The following is a 20,626-nucleotide window of genomic DNA, read 5'->3' as shown; positions in this document are numbered from 1 at the left end:
CACCATTTACATTTTGTTGTTAATTTAAGAAGAAATTGTGGAAATTCTTAATTGCAACGCTGCCATCATCTGTGAGCAAATTTTATTGGCGAAATTTCTTTATGAGCAAATTATTTGGTTTTATTGAGTTTTGAAATTACCAAGTTGAAAGGCAAAATTGAATAGGATAATAAATATCAAATTGACTCAGTGCTTTACTGAAAGCTTAATTACATACATACAAGTATACCTATGTATGTGCAATGGGCGAATTGCTGTAGGTCGTTTGGAGCGAGAGGAGATTTTGTGATATTCTAGGCGAAACTTCTTTTTAAATGTTTTTATGTATGAAGCTTTATTTAAAGGTTGATATACAAGTACATATACATTACAAGAATAATAAACCCAGCGGATGCACTCCTCCCGAACAGTCGTTCCAAAGGACGCCTTCCATATATCATTATAAATCTACCTACATTTTGTAGTCGTAGGGAAATGCTTGGCATAATATTCTTAGTGAAAATCTAGAAAGTAACAGAATGCAGTTCTTTTCTCCTGTCTGAAATTCAATTTAATATCCCGGTTCGCTTTTCGAGGCAGTTTAGACCTTTACTGTTAAAATCCTGTAGATCAAATTTCAAACTATACGAACCCTTCTGCTGTATATGTCATGATTTTAATTCTCATTCCAGCACAATCGACTTATCTGACTCACTTTTCAAAATTAAAAGAACTTTATTGCTTTCTCTTAATAAATAAAAATGTAACATTTTATTATATCGGAACTATAAATCTTAGCTGTTGAAATTAGTATTTCTATAGCTGAGCAGTTTTGGATCTCAACACTTACAAACTCTCTTGCCTTTTCTGGCTCGGCTAGTTCCGCACGTATGTGGATTGAGCCCCTCGCGTCGGTTAGACGCGAAAGTAATAAAAAGAACATTAACTTAACCAAAAAGTTATTAGATCTTAGGGATAGGGGTAAATCTTTTCCATAAGTGCACGACAATAAGACAAAAGTGATATAAGGTATATAATATATACTATATATAGTATGAAAAAATGTGCAATTAACCATTTGGTTTCAATTATTAAGACAGTAAGTTCAGATTATTAGGGCAATTTATATTACCACAAGGCTTTAATAGGTAGTGGTGTTGGTATTTGTGTGAAATTATAAAATTCATACGGAACGTGGGGCCTCTGCAACCACTCTGCATTGGTACTTCTTCAATCAGTAGTTTAATTGTTGAAATCTTCTTTTCCTGAATAGCTAATTCAACAAAGTAGGTCATTACTGGTATATACTATTTATTGGAAATCTAAGTGAATGAAAACGATAGACATCTATAGACTACAATGAATAAGGGGACGAGTCTAACAGTCACCGACGCATAACCGTGGACCGAATCAGCTGATACGACCTATCTTATTTGAGCGCAATGTAAATTAATACTCACCACCGCTTCTACCGTCCGCTTCCAAGGATGAAATGATGCGAAATTCTTTGATTCGAGAGAGAGCGGTCAAAACCCACATTTTTTATAACATTTGTCAATCATGCCACTGTCAAAAGAAAATGGATTGATTATTTTAAAAATATCTTTTGGGTATTTTTCATTTCTATATTATTTTTAGGTGATCTGTTCCACATATAACGCATATACATCCCTAAATATGTGTATTCATATTATAAAATTTGTAAAACATCATATAACATAAAAGAATGATTATAAATAAAAAAAATTATAAGTAAGAAACAATACAAATCATAATAAAATATAATGGTTTTATGATTACCGTTTTAAATTAAATTAGCAAAAAAACGCGTTATTCAAAAGTATTTGTGTCGTTCCTTGAAATTTCGTTTCGCACTGCCTTTGTTAGCTTTTTTTAGCAGGTTTATTTCTCGCATCCCGCCTTTTTTGATATCACCCATTCCAAATTCTCTAATCTTATTAATCAGGGAAAGAGAATGACAGAAAAATTAGGGAAAATAAGAGAGATGAGTCTCTCATAATTTCACCCTTGCCGCTTCTACAGATTGGAATCAAAGTCGAATACATTTATTTATAAATAAGTATACAACTTTTAATATTCGGATTTTAGGTTTGAGCTGTTACATTATGAAAAATGATAACTAAAAAACTAAATGTGAAAAATCGTGTATACAAATAGAACAATGGCAATATTGGTGATGTGGAATAAAAGCAAAAAAGAAAAACTGATTTCTGCACTACGGGCATAACTTTGACTGTTTGAAGTATTAAGTAGTTCACTCTGGTGCAGCCAGGAACACCTCCTATCTTAGAACAGCATCAACACTGGGCATTTCAGTGTAGACAAGTTTTACTTAAAGACTTGAAGCTCAGGTGTATTATAGAGATTGTGGTGCCTCGTATGTACATATGTATATCCTTTTGCGTTTTTTAAAAAACTAACTGATAAAACCCAATAAAACGTATGGTTCATGCTTGGTTAAAAGTATGGTATTAGAGCACAGAAAAAATAACCGTGACAGCTTTATTACACTTTTTTCTTTACCTCCTTAGGAAATAGAGTGAAAATGGAATGCTTATCTACTGAACGCTTGTTCGTGCAATTTTCCCCTTCGTTTCTTTACAACTTAGTTTAGGCAATGCAGGAAAAGCAAAGTAAAGCAAAACGAAAAGTAATAATGTTTTATAAAAAAACTACTTTTGTGTGTGTTTTTATTTTGTATAACTGTAACAACAACGTCATATGTAACATTATGTTACATGCAAACACGCGAATGTGCACACATACATACACACACTGAGTGCACTGCATATGATGTGTCTGTGTGCTTATGGATGCTCCAGAGAGCACTTGTTAGATACAAATTGAGTCAAAACTAAAACAATAAATTGTTATGTCTTGCAGGACAAAGCTAGCTATTTAAGTAATTATTGTAGTTACAAAGATTTCGTTACTGGCATTTAAGTAATTTGAATGAGTTTTCAAAACCACTGAAAACTTCTGTTTGAATATTTTATTAGCTGTTTTCGAATTTCCTAACCTTGTAGAGTATCTAATCGAAGGAGCCACTGCTCTAAATCGAATAGACTGCCATAATCAAGAGGGAATAGAATAGATTACGTTATAAAATACTATGACGATTCGAAGCTGGCTTATACATACATATCTAGTATGCATAAAATTATATTTAGTCTCTTAAATAAAACAAAGTGCTACAAGCAACAACAATTTACGAATATCATATACAAATTTGCGAATGGGCAGTGGTTTAAACACTATGGGGCTTAATATGAGAGCAAAATGGCATTGAGTAATAGGTAATAACCCTTCATATCCCCATTTAGAGAATAATATGAGCATAATATATAAGTGACATAATATTGTGATATTATATTAGCATAAAAGTCATAACAATATTTTAACACCGAAATTACATTACAATATTAAACACGAAACCAAATTTCCAGAAAGTACGAATATATGCGGTAAAGTTAATATATATAAATGTCACAGGATTATTTGCAAAAAGGTTTTTTCTAATTGTTTACAGTGACTGTGAGGACCAGAATTAGGAAACTTTTTTTAAAAGTGTTTCATCGAAATTTAAAGAGTCGGATAAGCCCTTCTTAGCATGTCACTTTTACAATCATCCGAAGATATTTTTTGCTTCTAATTAGATCGATTTACTATCAACGGAGCGTCTTTATTCAATATGGGCTTTCACACAAATATATGATATGTATTGATACTATTATTAACACCCACGCTGGCAGTTGTACTTTCTTTTATTGATTTGTTATTAATTTTTGTCGGTTGCCATCAGGTTTAATTTCTAAATCACGATTATCGACTGCTCAAAGAAAACTTAGATATGTCCTTAGGTCTCTAGAATAAAAGTACATTTATTTTCAAAACATCTTTAGTATTTTTGTGTTCAAAAGGAAGTACCTATGTACACATACATATACATGACTCTGGACCATTATATTATTTGCTTTTTATTGTTTTTATAGTAATTATACCTCCTTCCTGTCTTCCTTATTGTAAATAATTCCTGTAATAGCAACAATATCGAAAAATATTTATTTCAGTAGCCCTTTGCACCGAAACGAATAGTGATTGTCAGCACTCGAACTACTCGAGTTACCCTATCTGCCCGCATTAGCACATGTCAAATGCAAATATTTGATTTTTAAATACTTTTGGTAAATTTTACAGCATACAGTAGTTGTGTAATTGATTTATTTGAACGCAGAGTTTCAACGAAAGCATGCCACCTTTACAAAAATTTATTTACATTGAAGTTAACAAAATGCTACAACAAAAACAACACAAATGCCTCGCAACATGCCACATACAGAAAATAGACAAACAGAGAGAATGCCTCTCCACTCACGCATGCATTGTATGCTCTTTACCTAATTACTCACGTATGTGTGCGTTTGTTCACGAACGGCTGTGTTTGGAAAATTATGTGAATATTTGTTTTTCAATGCCCGCACATTTAAAGACTCGAAGAAATGCGCAAACGTGTGGTTGAATATGTGTGTTTTTGTTTGATGGTGTGCAGTATGAGTACGTGTGTTGGCATGTGTTGTCTGTTACGGATTCCATGGAGGAAAGCATACCAAGTTAAGTGAAATATCAATTGCCCGACGATTGTCTCAATAAACCGAGTTGTAAATAACTGTCATACAACTGAACGATCAAAATTAAGTTCTTGTATAAAAAACGTTTTTATCTGTGAAGAGTATTATATTTTCAGTGTACCAAAATTAACAATTTTTTGTTTGTTTTTTATTCAATTTGATAATGTTTAAAGCTTTTAATTAAAAATCCAAATAATTGTATGAGAGCTAAAATGTTATAATAAATACAAACTGTTCTATAATTTTTTCTGATACTGAAACCCCCAGTATAAGCTATATTTAATGTTTTAAATAAAAATATGATATAATATTATATATAATATATATAAGAATTTAATATTTGTAATCTTGGTCTATTTTTATTAACCGAGCTTTGATCTTCTTCCTAGTTCTGTTGAATATAGCTACTCTTTTCGCTTCGAGCCATGCTCGGCAAGATGAATATCGGCCATGCAACTTTTGTTAGACGAAAAATTATATTCTCGTTTTTAATCTTTCCAAGATTCCTTCTTTCGGTTGAGTTAACCAGAACTTAACTGATGTGTGCTACCAGACATTGAGAAAACGGCCTTAGTAATATATTACCATGCTTTACATGCCCTTTGCTAATAACTCAGACTCTTACGAAGAATACGCAACATATTTCTTATATTTGTTAAATAAATTTATCTTACGATAAAGAAATTTATTGTCTAAGTGCATTTGAAAGAGCAAAACCTTTTATTTACTGACAGCAGCGAATTTGTAAATATTTGCATACAAACATTTTCATTTGTCCACAAAAAAATAGCAGTGCCAATATGAAAAATGTATTTGGCTGCATAATCTTTCTGGATCACATGTAGGGTGGGGAAGAAAAGCGGTAGATATAACTGAATACTGGCAAGCATTGTTCATAGGTTAGGCTGGAAATAATAAAAAATTAAAAGAACTAGGAAAAACCTACCTAACCGTATAAGGTAATCCAAGAAATCGAGTGATGCTTTGGTTACAGATGCATTACATTATAGCAATTAAATTTAAACCCCTGAACGAAAGCGGAAAACAAACGAGTACCTTGCAGACGATCTCATTATGATAAACTACTGCAAAAATAATGATTTTGCAGCTGGAAGTATCAGCGACAAGCTAAATTTGCTAGTTAATACTGGTAGGCATTTGCCAGAGAACAAGAAGCCCACGGAAAGTACTGTCTCCTGGCTCGTGGAAATTATTTGGTAGCGAAAGTTCTAGTGGTTAAGGGTCAATAGAGTTAAGGTTATGTGCTGGTCTTTCCAGTCTTCTGACCTTAATCCAATAAAAGACTTGAAAACCTATACCAAAAAAGTGTTGCTGAACGAAAACCAACTAATTCGAGATTCAATATTATATGAATTTCTTATTATTATGTAAATATTTGAAACCATTGCCAACTAAGATTTGAAAACGAGCTCGAACTACATAGCATACTCCTATTTTCCTAGTTTCCCACTTTATTTAATATTAATTATTATATACAATTTTGAAATGTATGGAGTATTGAAAAATTATCACATTATTAGTGAATATGTGCCGCAAAACTTTTGTTTGCGAGTATTTGGAACTCATACATGTTTATATATCTATAAATTATCAACTCAAGCTTTCGCTGCCTCAATGGAAATACGAACATTTAACAAAACTTGTTTTTCATAACAAACATAATATTGATGAAAAACAGTAGCAGATGCAAGTGTAAAATAGGACGTTCGTATGTACCTATGTTGGTGCTGGTTGCAATTTACTAACGTAACTTTTGGGTGAGAAAATTCAAAAAGAGTAATACAACTACTTATGAGTATACAAATAAACATATGTATATAAACACACATAAGCATACACATACCCATAAATATGTATGTAGATATATGTATAAAGCTTGTAAAAATGCTCATAATAAAATTTCTATTTTCTTGCGCTATGGGAGTATTCTAAAAGCCAGCTCTACTTTTCATATTTTCACATAATGCTGAAAGTTGTCGGTCTACCGGACGGACGGACAGCCAAGCGGCTTGGTTAAGTGTGGCTTGGCGCGGCGGCATGACATGCTTTTGCTGCGGCTATTGTTATTACTATACCACTCTACCGTTGTTGTTATTGTTGTTGCTGTTGATTCTTGTTGTTACAGTCAGCTGTCAAGCTATTTTATTATGTTACTATGTCATATGGTGACATGCTGACATGCCAAAAAGCGTGTTTTACAGTGACGCTGATTGACTAACTGACGGCCGGGCCTGTCAAGACACTTGCTTCGCCTCTGTTGCGACACAAGTTGCGCATAAGTGACGTTCAGTAGCAAAAATGTTGCGATAAAAACTCTGAAATATAAAGCTGTGTGTACATGTATGTCATCACATAAAAGGCCATAACGAGTACAATAGATTCAAGGACATATGAGCACTGGGCCCTATTTAACGGTATTATATTTTAAATTTCACATTTCGAAACCATTTAATAAAAAAAAATAAATCTTTTTTCTTAGTTAGTTCAATGGAGTGTTTCAATTAGAGTATTTTACAAAATTGTATTAAAATTCAGAATTTGTTATTTTTATACTAAGTTGGATATTAAGAGAAGTTTTTTTCTTTAAAATTTCATTATCTTTCAAAATTTACGCGTTTTTGTTCAAATAAAATTAATAACATCTACATCACTCAATTATTCACCTTTACCCTTAGCAAGTAGGATTGGAAATGTTTTGTGGTTTGTTCGTGAGTTGAATTTTCACATAACAAATGCTGCTCAAAATGCTGCACAAAGTAAAACCCAAGAGCACATAAAAGGGAAATTTTCTCTGCACTCTTGAGTTAGAAATTAAATGTGACCGCTTCTACTAAACACTGAATACCATTTGACTGAGTAAAAACTCAGTCGTGGCATAACATAACATACATAATCCTCTGAATTTGCTTAGTATTGATTTAATTCGAAATGGAATGAGCGCAGAAAATGTAGTAGATTTTACCACTGAGTAGCAATAATATGGCTAACTCAATACTTTTACTGTTTGCGCATTCTTTTTTGTTGCAAAGCAAATTGAGTTAGTTATGCGAATTCGCATTTCAATGTTCATTTTTATTGCACTCTTAAAGAGATTAGAACGTAACAGCTTTTGCTATAGTTTTCGCTACGAATTAAAAAAAAAGGCAGCTATAAGTTATAATATGAAAATAGGATATGGGCTGGGAACTTGTTTTTGTTATAAACGATAAAGAAGTGGCTTGAGTTAAACTGTTTTTAAACTAAATTCATAAACTTTAACTTCTTTGCAAAATATTTAAAAAATCAACTATTATTTTAATAAAATAATTTATTGGAATATATGAATAGTAAAAAAATGTGTCTGTTTTAAGATTGGAGACGGAGGTGTATGAAAATAAAAAAACTTAAAAGCTAAAACTGAGTTTATATTAAGCGCTTTAAATTTCCATCGATCCCTTACAATATAATTGCTTCTTACTCTGAAAATGTTTAATTTATATTTTGTAATTGCTAAGAAAAAACTTTGAAACTTTAGTAATTTATCAGGAAATTCATCTTTTTGACTACTAATCGTATCTATAAAAGATATTATTTTGATTCATAACTTTATGAAGTAATATTCAGCACAAAATGTTCTCAAAGCTGTACAAAGTAGATTTTGTGGACCAAAATATCTCGAAGTTTGATCCTAAAGCTAATATACATAGCTTCTTGAGTCCATACACGTTCCAAGATATATAAAATATTTTATCTAAACGTAACGTTGTCGCTTCCATCTTTAGTATTCCGATATTTAAGAACTTTATGTTTCAAAATATTTTATTTTTGAAAGCGAAATTGGGTATATCACAAATGCTGGAGTAACTCTACCCTCTATAAAATATAAAACTCAACACAACCTCATCTTAATCTATGCAGAACTCTAAAATTTACATATTTAATTGCATATTCATATACTCTTGGCACATAAAACCACACAGAATGTGTAACATATGCCCAATAACGGGAATAAGCTAAATAGTAATTACTAGATTTTTAACTTGTAATTCATCAGCACCCAAAGCCACAAAAGCACGATGGCAACAGAAATTTCGACAAAAACAGCAACAACAACTTCAACGTCAATGCAGTGTTTCGTCGTCGTTTCATTTGCAATTGCTTTGAAATTGGGTCAGTAGCATATTCTGCCGATTGCAACGACAACTACTGAGCACGCATACACATGCATAAACATAACTATTTATGTGTTCGCACACAAACTATGCCACTCGTCTCAATAACTCCTTCTGAACATTATTTAGTTATTCTCGCAAACTAACACCCACTCAACAGCAACCGAAATACACACACGCACATAGTATGTAGTTGCATGTGTGTGCATGGTTGCAACAACGCGTTGCAAAAATTGGTTTGTCAATGCTGGGTGCGCTAAGTCCAGTTGTGATCAGGTAGCGGCGTTGAGTGCAAGACCACTGCATTCGAGTGTAAAGGGCGAAGCGTGCGGGTGAGAGCGAGTGCGAGAGAGAGACTGAAACTAAAATTTCCCTTTGGCAACTCGTGCGGCGTCAGTATACCCTTAACTCTGCCTACTGAGCGTCACTGACGGCCGCTTGGCTACCTAGTAATCGGCTGGCTGGTGGAAAGTGACTTCTGTTGCATGCAGCGGTACAGAATTCAGTTCGACTTGGACGGGCAACGCGTGTACACGTAGTAAGTAAGACGCGTTGTTGGCGCGTAGTTTAGCCAAGAGTGAAGAAAAAGGTGTTTTGAAGCGTGAACATGATAAACAAAGCAAATTTTAAACGTAATCTCTTGTGAATTGGAGAAAGAAACAGAAAATTTAAAAAAAATATAAAGAATTATTTTAAAGTTATTGCAACAAAATTGTGCGGTGAAAAATTGTTGATCCAAAAAGTGCATAACTCAAATTCGCAAAATGCAAGACACCAAAACAATGGATTATTTTTATGACACTACAACCTACGCACCAGAGATAACATTTGCCGTGGATACTACCGATACGCCGTTCCTAAGTTTGGCGGCAGTCACGCCAGATGGCGTCGTCGACAGGCTGTTGCACTCCGGCGAACAGTTGTCGCACAACCAAATCACTTTCGAAATACCATCCCATCACGATCTCGAACACATCAATAAATTGCACACATTCAATAGACTGCTTCAGCGTATCGGCAATGTGGCCTACGACACTGTTGCTTCAGCCAGCGCTCATAGCGGGTCATACCAGCCGCAGGAGGAGCAGCACGCGCTACGGCCCTTTGGCATCGACGCAACCGGTCAACGCATCACCAGCGAGCAGATCTCTAAGAGTGCAGTGCTCAATTTGGCCAAGCTGAAGAACGGTGTCAGCAGTGTGGGTGGCAGCTTCTGGGAAGGTTTCTTTGGCGATGCCAACATGCATGCGGTCATCAATTATTTGTGGATTGGCGTGGTCACCGCGTTGGTGGTGCTTTCTGTGATTTTCATTGTCTTCTCCTATCACTTTTACCGCAAGTTTCGGCAATGGAAAAAGTGCAGTAAGTATACAGTTAGTTACATTAAAATAATGCGCTTGAAGGAAGTTGGAAATTTTTTTGTTTTTGTTAGGAATTAGTGAAAGCAGCTGTGTTTTTATCATAATGTATCAGAACAGCTGTTAAGTCAACTTTAAAGCTATATTTTGCATGTCAAATTTCCTCCTCGTTCATCTTAAAAAAAATATTAGTTTTTCATTGTCATAATCGGGTCTTCAGTTGATACATCAGTGGAAAAAATAATGGAGCCGTAATATTGCTTATTTATTAAGGTCAATTGACTTTGCAAAGTTTCAAAAATCTTATATTGGTATAAAATGTGTGTTTCAAATGCTATATAACTTAAAAATGTTTTAAAGTTTGAACACTTAAGTTGCTTATCGGTTTAAATTCACATCGACATCTTTTAAAAAGATTTTTGCTTTTCATTTATTTATTATTTTTTATTAATTATTTTCATAAATTTCCCAATAATTATACCAAATAATTACTTTATATAAATCAAAAAATTTAAATATTTTCATAGCATAACTATAGCACAAAAGACCACTTACTTAACCAAAAGCCATACCCAAGACATCCGTTTTCATGTTTTTATCGGTGTTCTGTTTTGTCACCATTTAGCTTCTAGCAAGTCACCGTTATACTCGTAATAAAAATATGAGTCATAAATCATGTCCTCTTTTAATCGGTAACAAATCTCGACCCACTTAAGCGAATTCCCTGCGAGTCGATTTTCTTTAGTAGAATGCATTACCGTTAAAAAGGAAATTTAACTCTTTTGTGCTCACGAAGCTGACTTTTATTCTCCACGGCATACGGATGTGATAACAAAAGTGATTGAAAATTTGTACCAGTTTAAAGCAAAATGCTTTTTGTGAACAGTGGCAGCAGGACCACATTCTTATCCATCAAATGGCAGCAAATAGCGGGTTAAGTAAACAAAGCAGGGGGAAATAAAAGATTGCGAATTGTGTTTTGCTCAAATTATCTCTAATAACGGGACGGATGTGAAATTCCCGTTGTTTATTAATTTGTGGAGTTTGGTGACAGTGTTTTAAGAACAATTCGCAAACAGATTACAGACAAGCAAGTTTACTTGCGTTTTATCTCTTGTTCGCGGGGGCTCAACGGAAACAAACTAAATTCTGGGAAAAATGTTTTTGTCATTTTTTCCGTGTGTCTTATATTTAGGGTCACCTTTATTGAAACAAGTCGAGTTATTTATCATTTTGGAAAATGGTTTCGTAAATATTTATTCAACTTCAGTTAACGAGTATAAGTATTTGAATATAATACATATATACCACATATGTATTCATGTATATTTTTTTTTTGAATTTGTCTTTCCTAAACACAAATAATTTTTAAAGGATACATCATTTAATAAATTATAAATAAATAAATAACCTTATGTTGTTTTTAGGGACTCTAAGAATACATTTTAAACACAAGTTTTGGACACGCCCCCATATGTGGACAGCTTCCATATCCGGACAAAAACACTGCGATGGTGGGTGTCCGGATGCAACTACTGAAGGAATAAAATTTGGTCATTGTTGGCACGTATTTATATAATTTTAATATTAGAAACTGCAATCGAAATTTTTGTTAAAAAATATTTAAAAAAACTTGAGCTTCTTTCTAGTGAACTCTCTCCTCATCACCTGTTGCTTACTTTTAGCACATTGTGCAGTAAGTTCGCCTTACGTTTAAGGCAACTCATAAATCATTTAAGGCAGATCCCACGTAATATCGGCAAACTGTCAAAGTAATTTAACCTTGTGCCTAAAAAAATTCTATCAGTCTAAGTATATTTACTTGTTTTTGCTTCGGCACCTGCTCAGTGCCGCTACGCACAACTTTTTATGGTCTTTATTGGTGTTTCGTTCTACTTTCTGCTCAATTAGTTTGTATGTTTTTGTTTTTGCCCCAAAAAGCAACACATACTTTTATTTATGAACCAATTGCTAATAACGCACAAATTTTTTGTGCCTCCGAAACAGCCGGACAAGTTGAGCTGAGCTGTCAAAGTGTCAATTTCGCTAAGGAGTATTAAAAAAGTTTTGCCGCAAGGCACACACTGAAAGTTATATATTTACGTAGGCCAACCGAAAGCCACACCTTTTACTGTCAGTTAATTGCGAATTCAATGAAGCAGCAGTTTAGGAGATATCTATCATATTAATTGTTTGCTTTGCGGCTTAGTTTGAACTCATTGAAACCTGGATTTGTGTCCAAACATTTGCCAATTCTATGTATGTGTTATACGACGTCCGCTATGTATGTATATAGGCAATATATGTTTGCTTGTGTTGCCTACATCTAGGCGCCTAACCATTGCAGCTTAATTAGTACAGTTAGTTGAATTAGTTGTGGTCGTGCGCTGCTTACAATTTCTGTTGGCGGTCCCAAAGTTTTCTCCCTCCCCGTTGAGCACTTGCTAGACATGCGTCATTTATAATTTAGTGCCTGTTTGCCATAGGTAAGTTAAGGTTTTTGGGTCAGCTATCTGAAGTAAGTTATCTCACATGCACGTGTGAACTTTTGTGCTCCCAAAAGTATATTAAATTTTGCCTTATTATCAGAAGCACACGCAGCTTTATATTAAGCGCTTGTTTAGTATTTCGACGTGAAAGCACACACACAATTACATGTGTTTTCTTTATACAATTAATATTTAAGCAGTTTTGTGTATCAGACGGTAAATTTCCACATTAACCGCATTTGTTAAGCTGTCAGAGTGCGCAAAACAAACAATATGTAAACGTTGAATTCATGACAACTCTGAAGATGGTAAAGAGCGCAGTTACTTTTGTACATATATACACTTAACACCTTTCTTTACTTTGTTGTATTTGTGTATGAATAACTCGTTTGTCTTTTTGCTGGCGATCAATTAGCGACTTGATGCGCTACAATTTCAATTCGCATACAAAGCGCGCGTTACGTGTTTATGCTTGTATGTGAGTGGAATACGCAGTATTGCCACGTACTCACACTAAAATTTATTGCTTGCCACATTCTTGTTAGTTGCTTTGTTGTACCCCTTGTTTACATCATGAGTGTGTCTGCTATTCGCCAGTTTGGTAAGTCGCTTGAGTGTTAGCTTGTACGCCTAAAAGGATACTTTGAATAGTTTACACTTATTGCTGTGAGAAGTAATTAAGCGTGAGGCGTTGTTGTTGCACTTAGATTACAGCACAACTGACAGTGAAGTCGACAGTTAATTATTAATGAATTTAGCATGCTTTCCTTGGACTGTGTGGTTGCGCAATAAATCAGCTTTTAAAGGAGTTGGAAGCGTTCAGGCCCTTTAATTAGGGCATTATTGTGCGGAATATACTTGCGCTTTTAGAATACATCAATTTGTATGATGGTTAGTAGATTAAAAGTGTTTTATTATTAAAATACATAATTTAAGTAGCCCTTGGTAGATAAATTTTTTGAATAAAACACAAATATTTATATAGGGCTACAAAATTCTTAAAATCTATCGTTTGCGACCTTTTTCAGTTTAAACAACATCAATTATTGTTAGCTAATTATATTTTAAGAGACAGAGTAGCAAGTATGGTTGTTGCAAAGAAAAAATTAAAACTATGAATTTACAACTTTGCACTTTTTTTTAATTATACTAATTTTATTTTATTACTAAGCACTTATTCACAATACTTGAATGTTTTACTATCTATTTAAATTAGAATAAAATTAAATTTTAAATAAGTCATTTAAAGCCACAGAAGCATTAAAAATAAATAAATATGGGAAAGAAAGGATTTTGTATTTTAAACGAGTTAAGAATTTCGGCATTTGTTAAACCCAAAACTAGCAGCGAAGTTTAAGTTTCTGAAGGCATTTCAGGTTTTATGGCCTGCTATATGCTTCGAAAAAACCTCTGTATTTTTGCACTCAGTTGCTTAGAGCGATCTAATAAACCGCAATAGATTAAAAAAGTTACAACTCAAAATGAACAAATCGTCGCAAGGTCCTGCAGAACCAACAAATAATCAATTGCAAAAAAATGCGATAAAATCACCAACGCTTGTAATGCTTCGAAAAACTGACACCATTTTTTTATTGACAATAAAATAATTTTTTATATTTACATAAAAATTCATCATCAACAACAGCACACGCAAAAATGGCTCACTAAAAGCAACACTTGTGCGATATTTCACAATTAATTGCCGCACGTGAACTAAAAATGTACACAAATACACACACACAAATTTTTGCCCCATATATATAGCATTAAATTTGAATGACTGCGAGCGTGGCCATGCCCACTGTGCCATGCAGGCGTCGAGTTGTAAAATTGACACAGCATTCCACCGTATTTGCATACTTTATGGCGCGCAAATAACGGCAGCGTGGTCAAAAAGAGTATGCTGTATTCGTGGCAGCGCTCACGCGTCCCAGTGTTGAAGCTGGCCACAAAAACACTGAACTGTTTAATAAAAAAATTAAAAAGTATGAATATATAAGGGTCTACACGCACTTACACTTCAGCGTAGCACACATTTGGGCGCATATGTTGCATTATATTTGAGAAGTTGATTTTTTCTGGCTGTGTAAGTGCACATATGAAAAATCACATATTTTTTACAACGCATATAAATTTCGCATGAATCTCGTTTTTGTATCTGTTGTTTTCTGTGTTGGGAGCGCAGAAGCGCGCAGTCACATATGGTCGGCAGTCATGTTTGCGCTCTTGCGTTGCCAGTTTTGTTTAATAAAACAGCAAACTGTGCAACAACAACAAATATATAACATTCCCAACAACACATACATGCAAACCAACCATATTCAATGCTAAAAATGTTGATTTCAGTTATTTTTAACCTGTATTTAGGCGCACTAATAGCAATCAATTTGCATGCGCCTTCGCAATTAAAATATTAAACGTCTGTCCTTCAACAATAAATGTAGGCATTTAGTTTAATCACACCTGTTGCATAATTCATCGCTATTACAGTTAGTCTGTAGCTTTGAAGTTTAGGTAGGTAGAGTGGCTGTTTGACGACGCACCTAGTCCTTTAGGAGGCCCATTGTAATACCACCGGGACTATTAGCCCCTCACTCTATTGTCTCTCCTCTGAACCCTCTGGTGCTTCTGATGAAGTTCATCAGTTCACAAAGTTTTATTTGTGCAACCACAGAAACGTCGTCAAGAAACCCATGACCGATAGTTGCAATTATTTCCTGTAAAGAGCCTTGCACTCGCATAGAAGATATTTTACCGTTTCCTCTTCGTCTGCCTCCTGACAGCTTCTACAATAGTCAATGTATGGTACACCTAGTCTGCCTGCATGTCTGTTAATTAGACAGTGACCTGTTAGCAATTCTATTAGAGTTTTTATGTCATTCCTTTTGACTTTGGTAGTCGGCATGTGCGGCCCCTGTACCATTCATGCTACGTTTGTCTTCTTGTCACGGATCGACTTCATCGGGGCTCAGCTCAATTTATAACATGATCGTCGATTAAGTATTTACAAGTGGCCAGAGGCATATAAATTCCCTTTTTTCGGGGTCTAATAATAGGGTGGACCCTGTTCTGGCTAGTTCATCTGCTTCAAAGTTATCAGGGATATTACTATGCCCTGTAACCCATTGCAGGTTTATGGTGAAATAGAATGTTAGATCCACTAAGAGATCAAGGCATTATTTCACTATTTTTAACGTAACCCTAAGAATATTCAGTGATTTCAAGTCCGCTTTGCTGTCTGTATTTATTATATAAATATATTCCTTGTTCTAAGCACACTGCTTGCCAGAACAGCAGGACTTTCTTTGATTGCTGTGATTTTCGCTTGAAAGACACTGCAGTGGTCTGGTAAACGGAAGGCGATTTTGGTATCTAATTTTGCCGAAAAGACACCACTGATGCATATACTAGCTGCTCTTGGTATGCTTTACATACGAACTTACCTCGTATTTCTTTTCCATTCGTGAATCCATAGTTGATCTCCGCTCTACTTTGGCTACCGGGTTTGGTTCCGGTTGCCACTAGTGTTGTTGCCTTCCGGGAGCTAGACTTAGCTTCAACCCCTTTGCTGGTGCCAGCCCTTGCATCTATACCAAGCTTCGTTCCTGTCTTTTTGCTACCTGCTTTCAAACTCGTTGCTCCTTTGTTTCTGTTTTGTTATTATTCTGGTTCATGTTTTGGACTTACGAGTTTAGGTTAAAGCATGTCCGCTGGCTTATAGCCCCCGTTATACAAGCAATACTATCTTATTACGGAGGGCGCCAGGTATCTGTAAGCACCGTTCGAAACTGGGCTGTTAAAGGGCCCCCAGCCAGGTTGATCCTCGGCACTGGTCGAATGACACCTTGATCGAGCCCTTGCCGTACCCCAAACCGTAGTAAGACACCCCAATTGAGATACCTCCCAACTGCAACAGTGGCGAACTGCTACTAGCCAGTCCATTCTTCGTTGGGATACTGTGGTATCTGTTACCAGTCGGCACCCTCGGTGAGGAGCGATTTTTACCTACCAAAGAAGTTTAAAGATTTATTGAAAGCGACAGCAATGAGTTTCAATTGACTTGCATTTTGCGTATTTATGAAAGCGGTTTTGTTTTTTGTTTTTGTTCATTGCTTTATTATGCATTCAGTGGCGTGCTTGGGTTAGTAAGTGGATGGAGTGGTTTATGTGAGTAGAATTTTATATGCGTATATATGTGTTTTTCTGCAACAATGGTTAAGTGTCAGCGATTTTCGACGTGCAGCTGTTCATTTCTTTTGCTCATTTTTATTAAAATTGCATGTACAAAAATGTACACAAATGCAGCGTTGTTGCGCCTAAAAGTATGCATTGTACAATTTTTTGTGTGAATTGCACTGCAATTTAAATTTAATGGTCTGTTGCGCTGCTGCCATAGCTATGTGAATGTTTATTTGTATATACGCTCGACATTTATTGTTTTTGTTGGTTTTTTTTTTATAAAAACTTATCAGCTGGGAATACTTTCCTTTCCTTTGGGAATACTACCTTCCGGTTGATTGCCCATTTTCTTCCATAACATTCCTTGTATTTGCTATATATGTATAGTTTGTGGGTGTGTATTGTGAAATTTTGCTGCTGCATGAGAAATATTGAAAGCGTTAAATTAGTGCGAATTTAAATAGTTTCTAAATAATCAAAATATTAATTTAAGATAAAATTGAATCCAATTTAAAAAATTTTAAAAATTTTCGTTAAAATTTTGAGAAAAAAATTAATTTTTTATTAAATTTTAAAACTTTATGATCGGTTTTTTGTAATAAAAATTGTATTCCTAAACTTACATTTTTATAATTACTTTCAAAGACTCTTAAAAATCACGTCTAAACCACTCTCCACCAGTCTCTTAAATACGTTCAACTGTCAGCAGGTTTTGTTTTTCTATTTCCATTATTTCAACGTCTCTTTCTTGACAGCTACCAAATGTGTAATAATATTGTAAACGACAGCAAAATGCCTCAACACTTGTTGGTCCAAGCTTCAATCTATAGCTTACAGTTGTAGAAATATTCAAAAGATTTGCAGCGGCATATAACATACGAATGCACCCATATATGGAATGAGAAAGCACATTAAAAATAAAAACTAACATATAGACACTACCCAGAATTAATAATAAACAATGGTCACACAGTCATCTCTTAACTGTTTAAAGAGAGATTTATTTTGAGAAAAAAAAAATTTGCATATACATATTTCAGTAAACAAATATTTTTTTTCACTCTACTCTCTAGTTTCTCCAAATTTGATTGCCAGAGTATTTATATTCGGAAATTAAATTTAACATTTAGAAATCAATAATATTTGATTAATTTTGCTATTTTCCTACTCTTTAAATTAAAAAAATACTGTTTTGAACGCTTTAACTGTTTTCAACGGAATTTCTTTAAATATATTAACAATGAGAGCCGGTCTTGAACAAACATTTCAAGAACATTCCGTTTGCTCAAGCACATTTGATCGTTATTTTTCGAACATATGAATAGTTTTCGAGGTAAATCACAACTGGTTACAAATGTAACGCTTTGCGACCAAACACTGTATGTATGTTTACTTGTACCTATATTTTTTCTTTCCACAAATTATTTTAATTCCGGCATGCAAGTGAAAACAATTATAATTGAATTGCGCAACCATTTACGGCTTTCAATACCAGAAACAAGTGTCTTCTATCAATGCAAGACAGAAGAAGGCATTTGACAGTGGCAGAACATCTAGAAATGTATGAAAAACGATGCAGTTTGTATTTTACGAAGCAAATGGTTTAAATTTTTGTGTTGTGTGCCCACATTTTACGTTCTCTCCATCTACTTCTTTTTTGTGGTGCTGTGCAACAATCGTCTGTGCGCACTTGTCATGCTTTGACAGCTGAAATATTGATGTTTTTGTATGCTAGATGGTTGTAGCAAACTTTTTTACGGCTATATGTGGCCGTTGCACCCCTTCTTGCTAGTTGCTATGTTTTCACTTTGTTTATCGATTACATTGGGAAACATAAGTTTTGTTTTATGAAGTTTCTTTTCTTTTCCGATTTTGTATGATTTAGATATGATTAGATTATGATTGATATAGTCTGTTTTTGCCCTAAAAACAATTCAACTAAGCCGAGTAACGATATTTCAAGAAGTGCCTGTATCACAAAAACTAGAGTTGCTAGAAAGAAACTGAGGGTAGATTTGAAATCAGCGACGTCAAATTAATAAACTTCATAAAACTAAAAAGTGTTTAATTTTGTGTACCAGTGCTATCAATTAAAGCTGGTCCTTCTTCAACTAGCCTGCTTGTTTATTTGCTGCTTAAGGCCGTTCAAGTGTTGTGAGAAAGGCAACCGGGCGACAAACATGTATGCATGTGTCTGTGTGTGTTGGAAACCAATGCTACGCCTTGTCATAATTATTAAGCACCTTTGATTGACAGTTATGCTGGTGGCTCAAATTGTTTGCTTGCGCATTTTGTGGTTGCCGTGGACTTAAGCTGTTTAGGAAAGTTTAAAGGAATTTGGTTTATTCGCCATAAAATATTACATAAACTTACACACACTGCAATCCATTGCTACACTGTATAGACAACTTTGATTATTTTTTTCTCTCAAGCACAGCTGCTTCTCAATTAAGAGATTACTGGTAGCTTGAAACTCCGACTATTGCTTTTACATACACACATGCAACACAGTGATTAACCACGCATTTTCCATCACTTTTTCTCCCTTTTAGATAAGGACATTCGTAACCATTTGAGCAACGACTTGTACACCGATGGCCATCTTGTCGTTTGCGACCGTTTAATGGGCGCCCACGGCCGACATACGGCAACAGCTGCTGCCGCTACCTCCGCCGCTTACTATCAGCAGATGGAGTCGCCGCCCTGCTACACCATTGCCACCGGACTGCCGACCTACGACGAGGCATTGCATCATCAGCACCAGCACTTCTCCTACGGCATGAAGTTCATGTATCCGACGATATCGACTGTGCATCACCATCCGGACATTGCTGATGTTTACAACAACATGTTCACAGCCACATTGAAGCAGCAGAGTGGAGCGCAACGACAGCAACAAGCGCAGGAGCAGCTAATAAAGCAGAAGGCATACAAAGTGTCATCCGTGGCGTTGGAGGACGAAGCGTCATTGGAAGTGGTTATGCCCACCAGCTACGATATTGCAGAACTGCATGGTCTCAATTTGTCGACGGGTGGCATGAATGTGACCGCGCCATTGCTGGGTGTCAAAGACGGCGTGGGCAAGACGCCGGCGTCGTCGCAAGAGGAGGTGATTACCATACGATTAGACGACATGACACCAACGGCCGCACTGCCGGTCGCAGCAACAACGACGCGCCGTCTGGGCATGTTTTATAATGAGCAGCGTCGCGATGTGGGTGAGGAGCAGCAGTGCAGCGCAGTGACAATCGCGTGATCGCATTAAACAACCACAGACGCTTCCACGCTTCGTCGCCCAGCGCCTGGGTCAACCACTGCGCGTCATCCGATTGCTTATGCCTTGTAAATATGTATGTTCTGTAAATATGCTGCCTCCAGCAGATGTAAGATAGTCGCAACAGATGAGCTGTCCACTGCTATGTGTTAAATTTCACATTCAAACAAAGAGACTAATTAACGTAATGACATTTCGAGTCCGTAACTCACAATATTCTTTATTTACTTCTTTAAACTTAGATAAACTTATTTTTGTTTATTTGAGTAGGTACTTTCTATTTGTAACTGTAAATGATTGAAAGAAGAGATGAATTTAAAAATTATTATTGTGTTCTCTATTATTTATTTCTTGTTTAGTTTAAGATAAAAAGCACTTTTCTTAGAGAAAGACTGATTGTTCATTATAGTTGTATGCATAAACCCATATTTTTTAATTACATGTAAATATTTCTAAGTCCATAGTTAGCGCGCAAATGCAAGTAGTAAATTGTATTTAGCAGCGTAAAACTAGTTAGGAATTTTAT

At 35.1% G+C, this 20,626-nt stretch overlaps 1 protein-coding gene across 1 annotated transcript; it reads left to right on the top strand.

The window, feature by feature from the left end:
* The first annotated feature begins 9,264 nt into the window (after positions 1 to 9,264).
* On the top strand, positions 9,265 to 20,425 carry comm (commissureless). Its single transcript, XM_014241602.3, has 2 exons — positions 9,265 to 10,162; positions 19,379 to 20,425. Exons 1-2 carry the CDS (start codon positions 9,565 to 9,567, stop codon positions 20,080 to 20,082), a joined length of 1,302 nt encoding a protein of 433 aa, XP_014097077.2. The 5' UTR covers positions 9,265 to 9,564; the 3' UTR covers positions 20,083 to 20,425.
* The last annotated feature ends 201 nt before the right edge of the window (positions 20,426 to 20,626 follow it).

Source organism: Bactrocera oleae, chromosome 6, assembly GCF_042242935.1.
Source record: "Bactrocera oleae isolate idBacOlea1 chromosome 6, idBacOlea1, whole genome shotgun sequence".
Classification (NCBI taxonomy): domain Eukaryota; kingdom Metazoa; phylum Arthropoda; class Insecta; order Diptera; family Tephritidae; genus Bactrocera; species Bactrocera oleae.
Note: the sequence above shows the minus strand (reverse complement) of the source record. Positions and strands in the feature narration are given on the sequence as shown.

What these genes read in the sequence shown, in the direction of transcription:
- comm (XM_014241602.3), top strand. Translation starts at nt 9,565, where the DNA reads ATGCAAGACACCAAAACAATGGATTATTTTTATGACACTACAACCTAC. An exon ending in TCGGCAATGGAAAAAGTGCA is followed by an intron (nt 10,163 to 19,378) that starts GTAAGTATACAG and finishes TCTCCCTTTTAG; the next exon opens with ATAAGGACATTCGTAACCAT.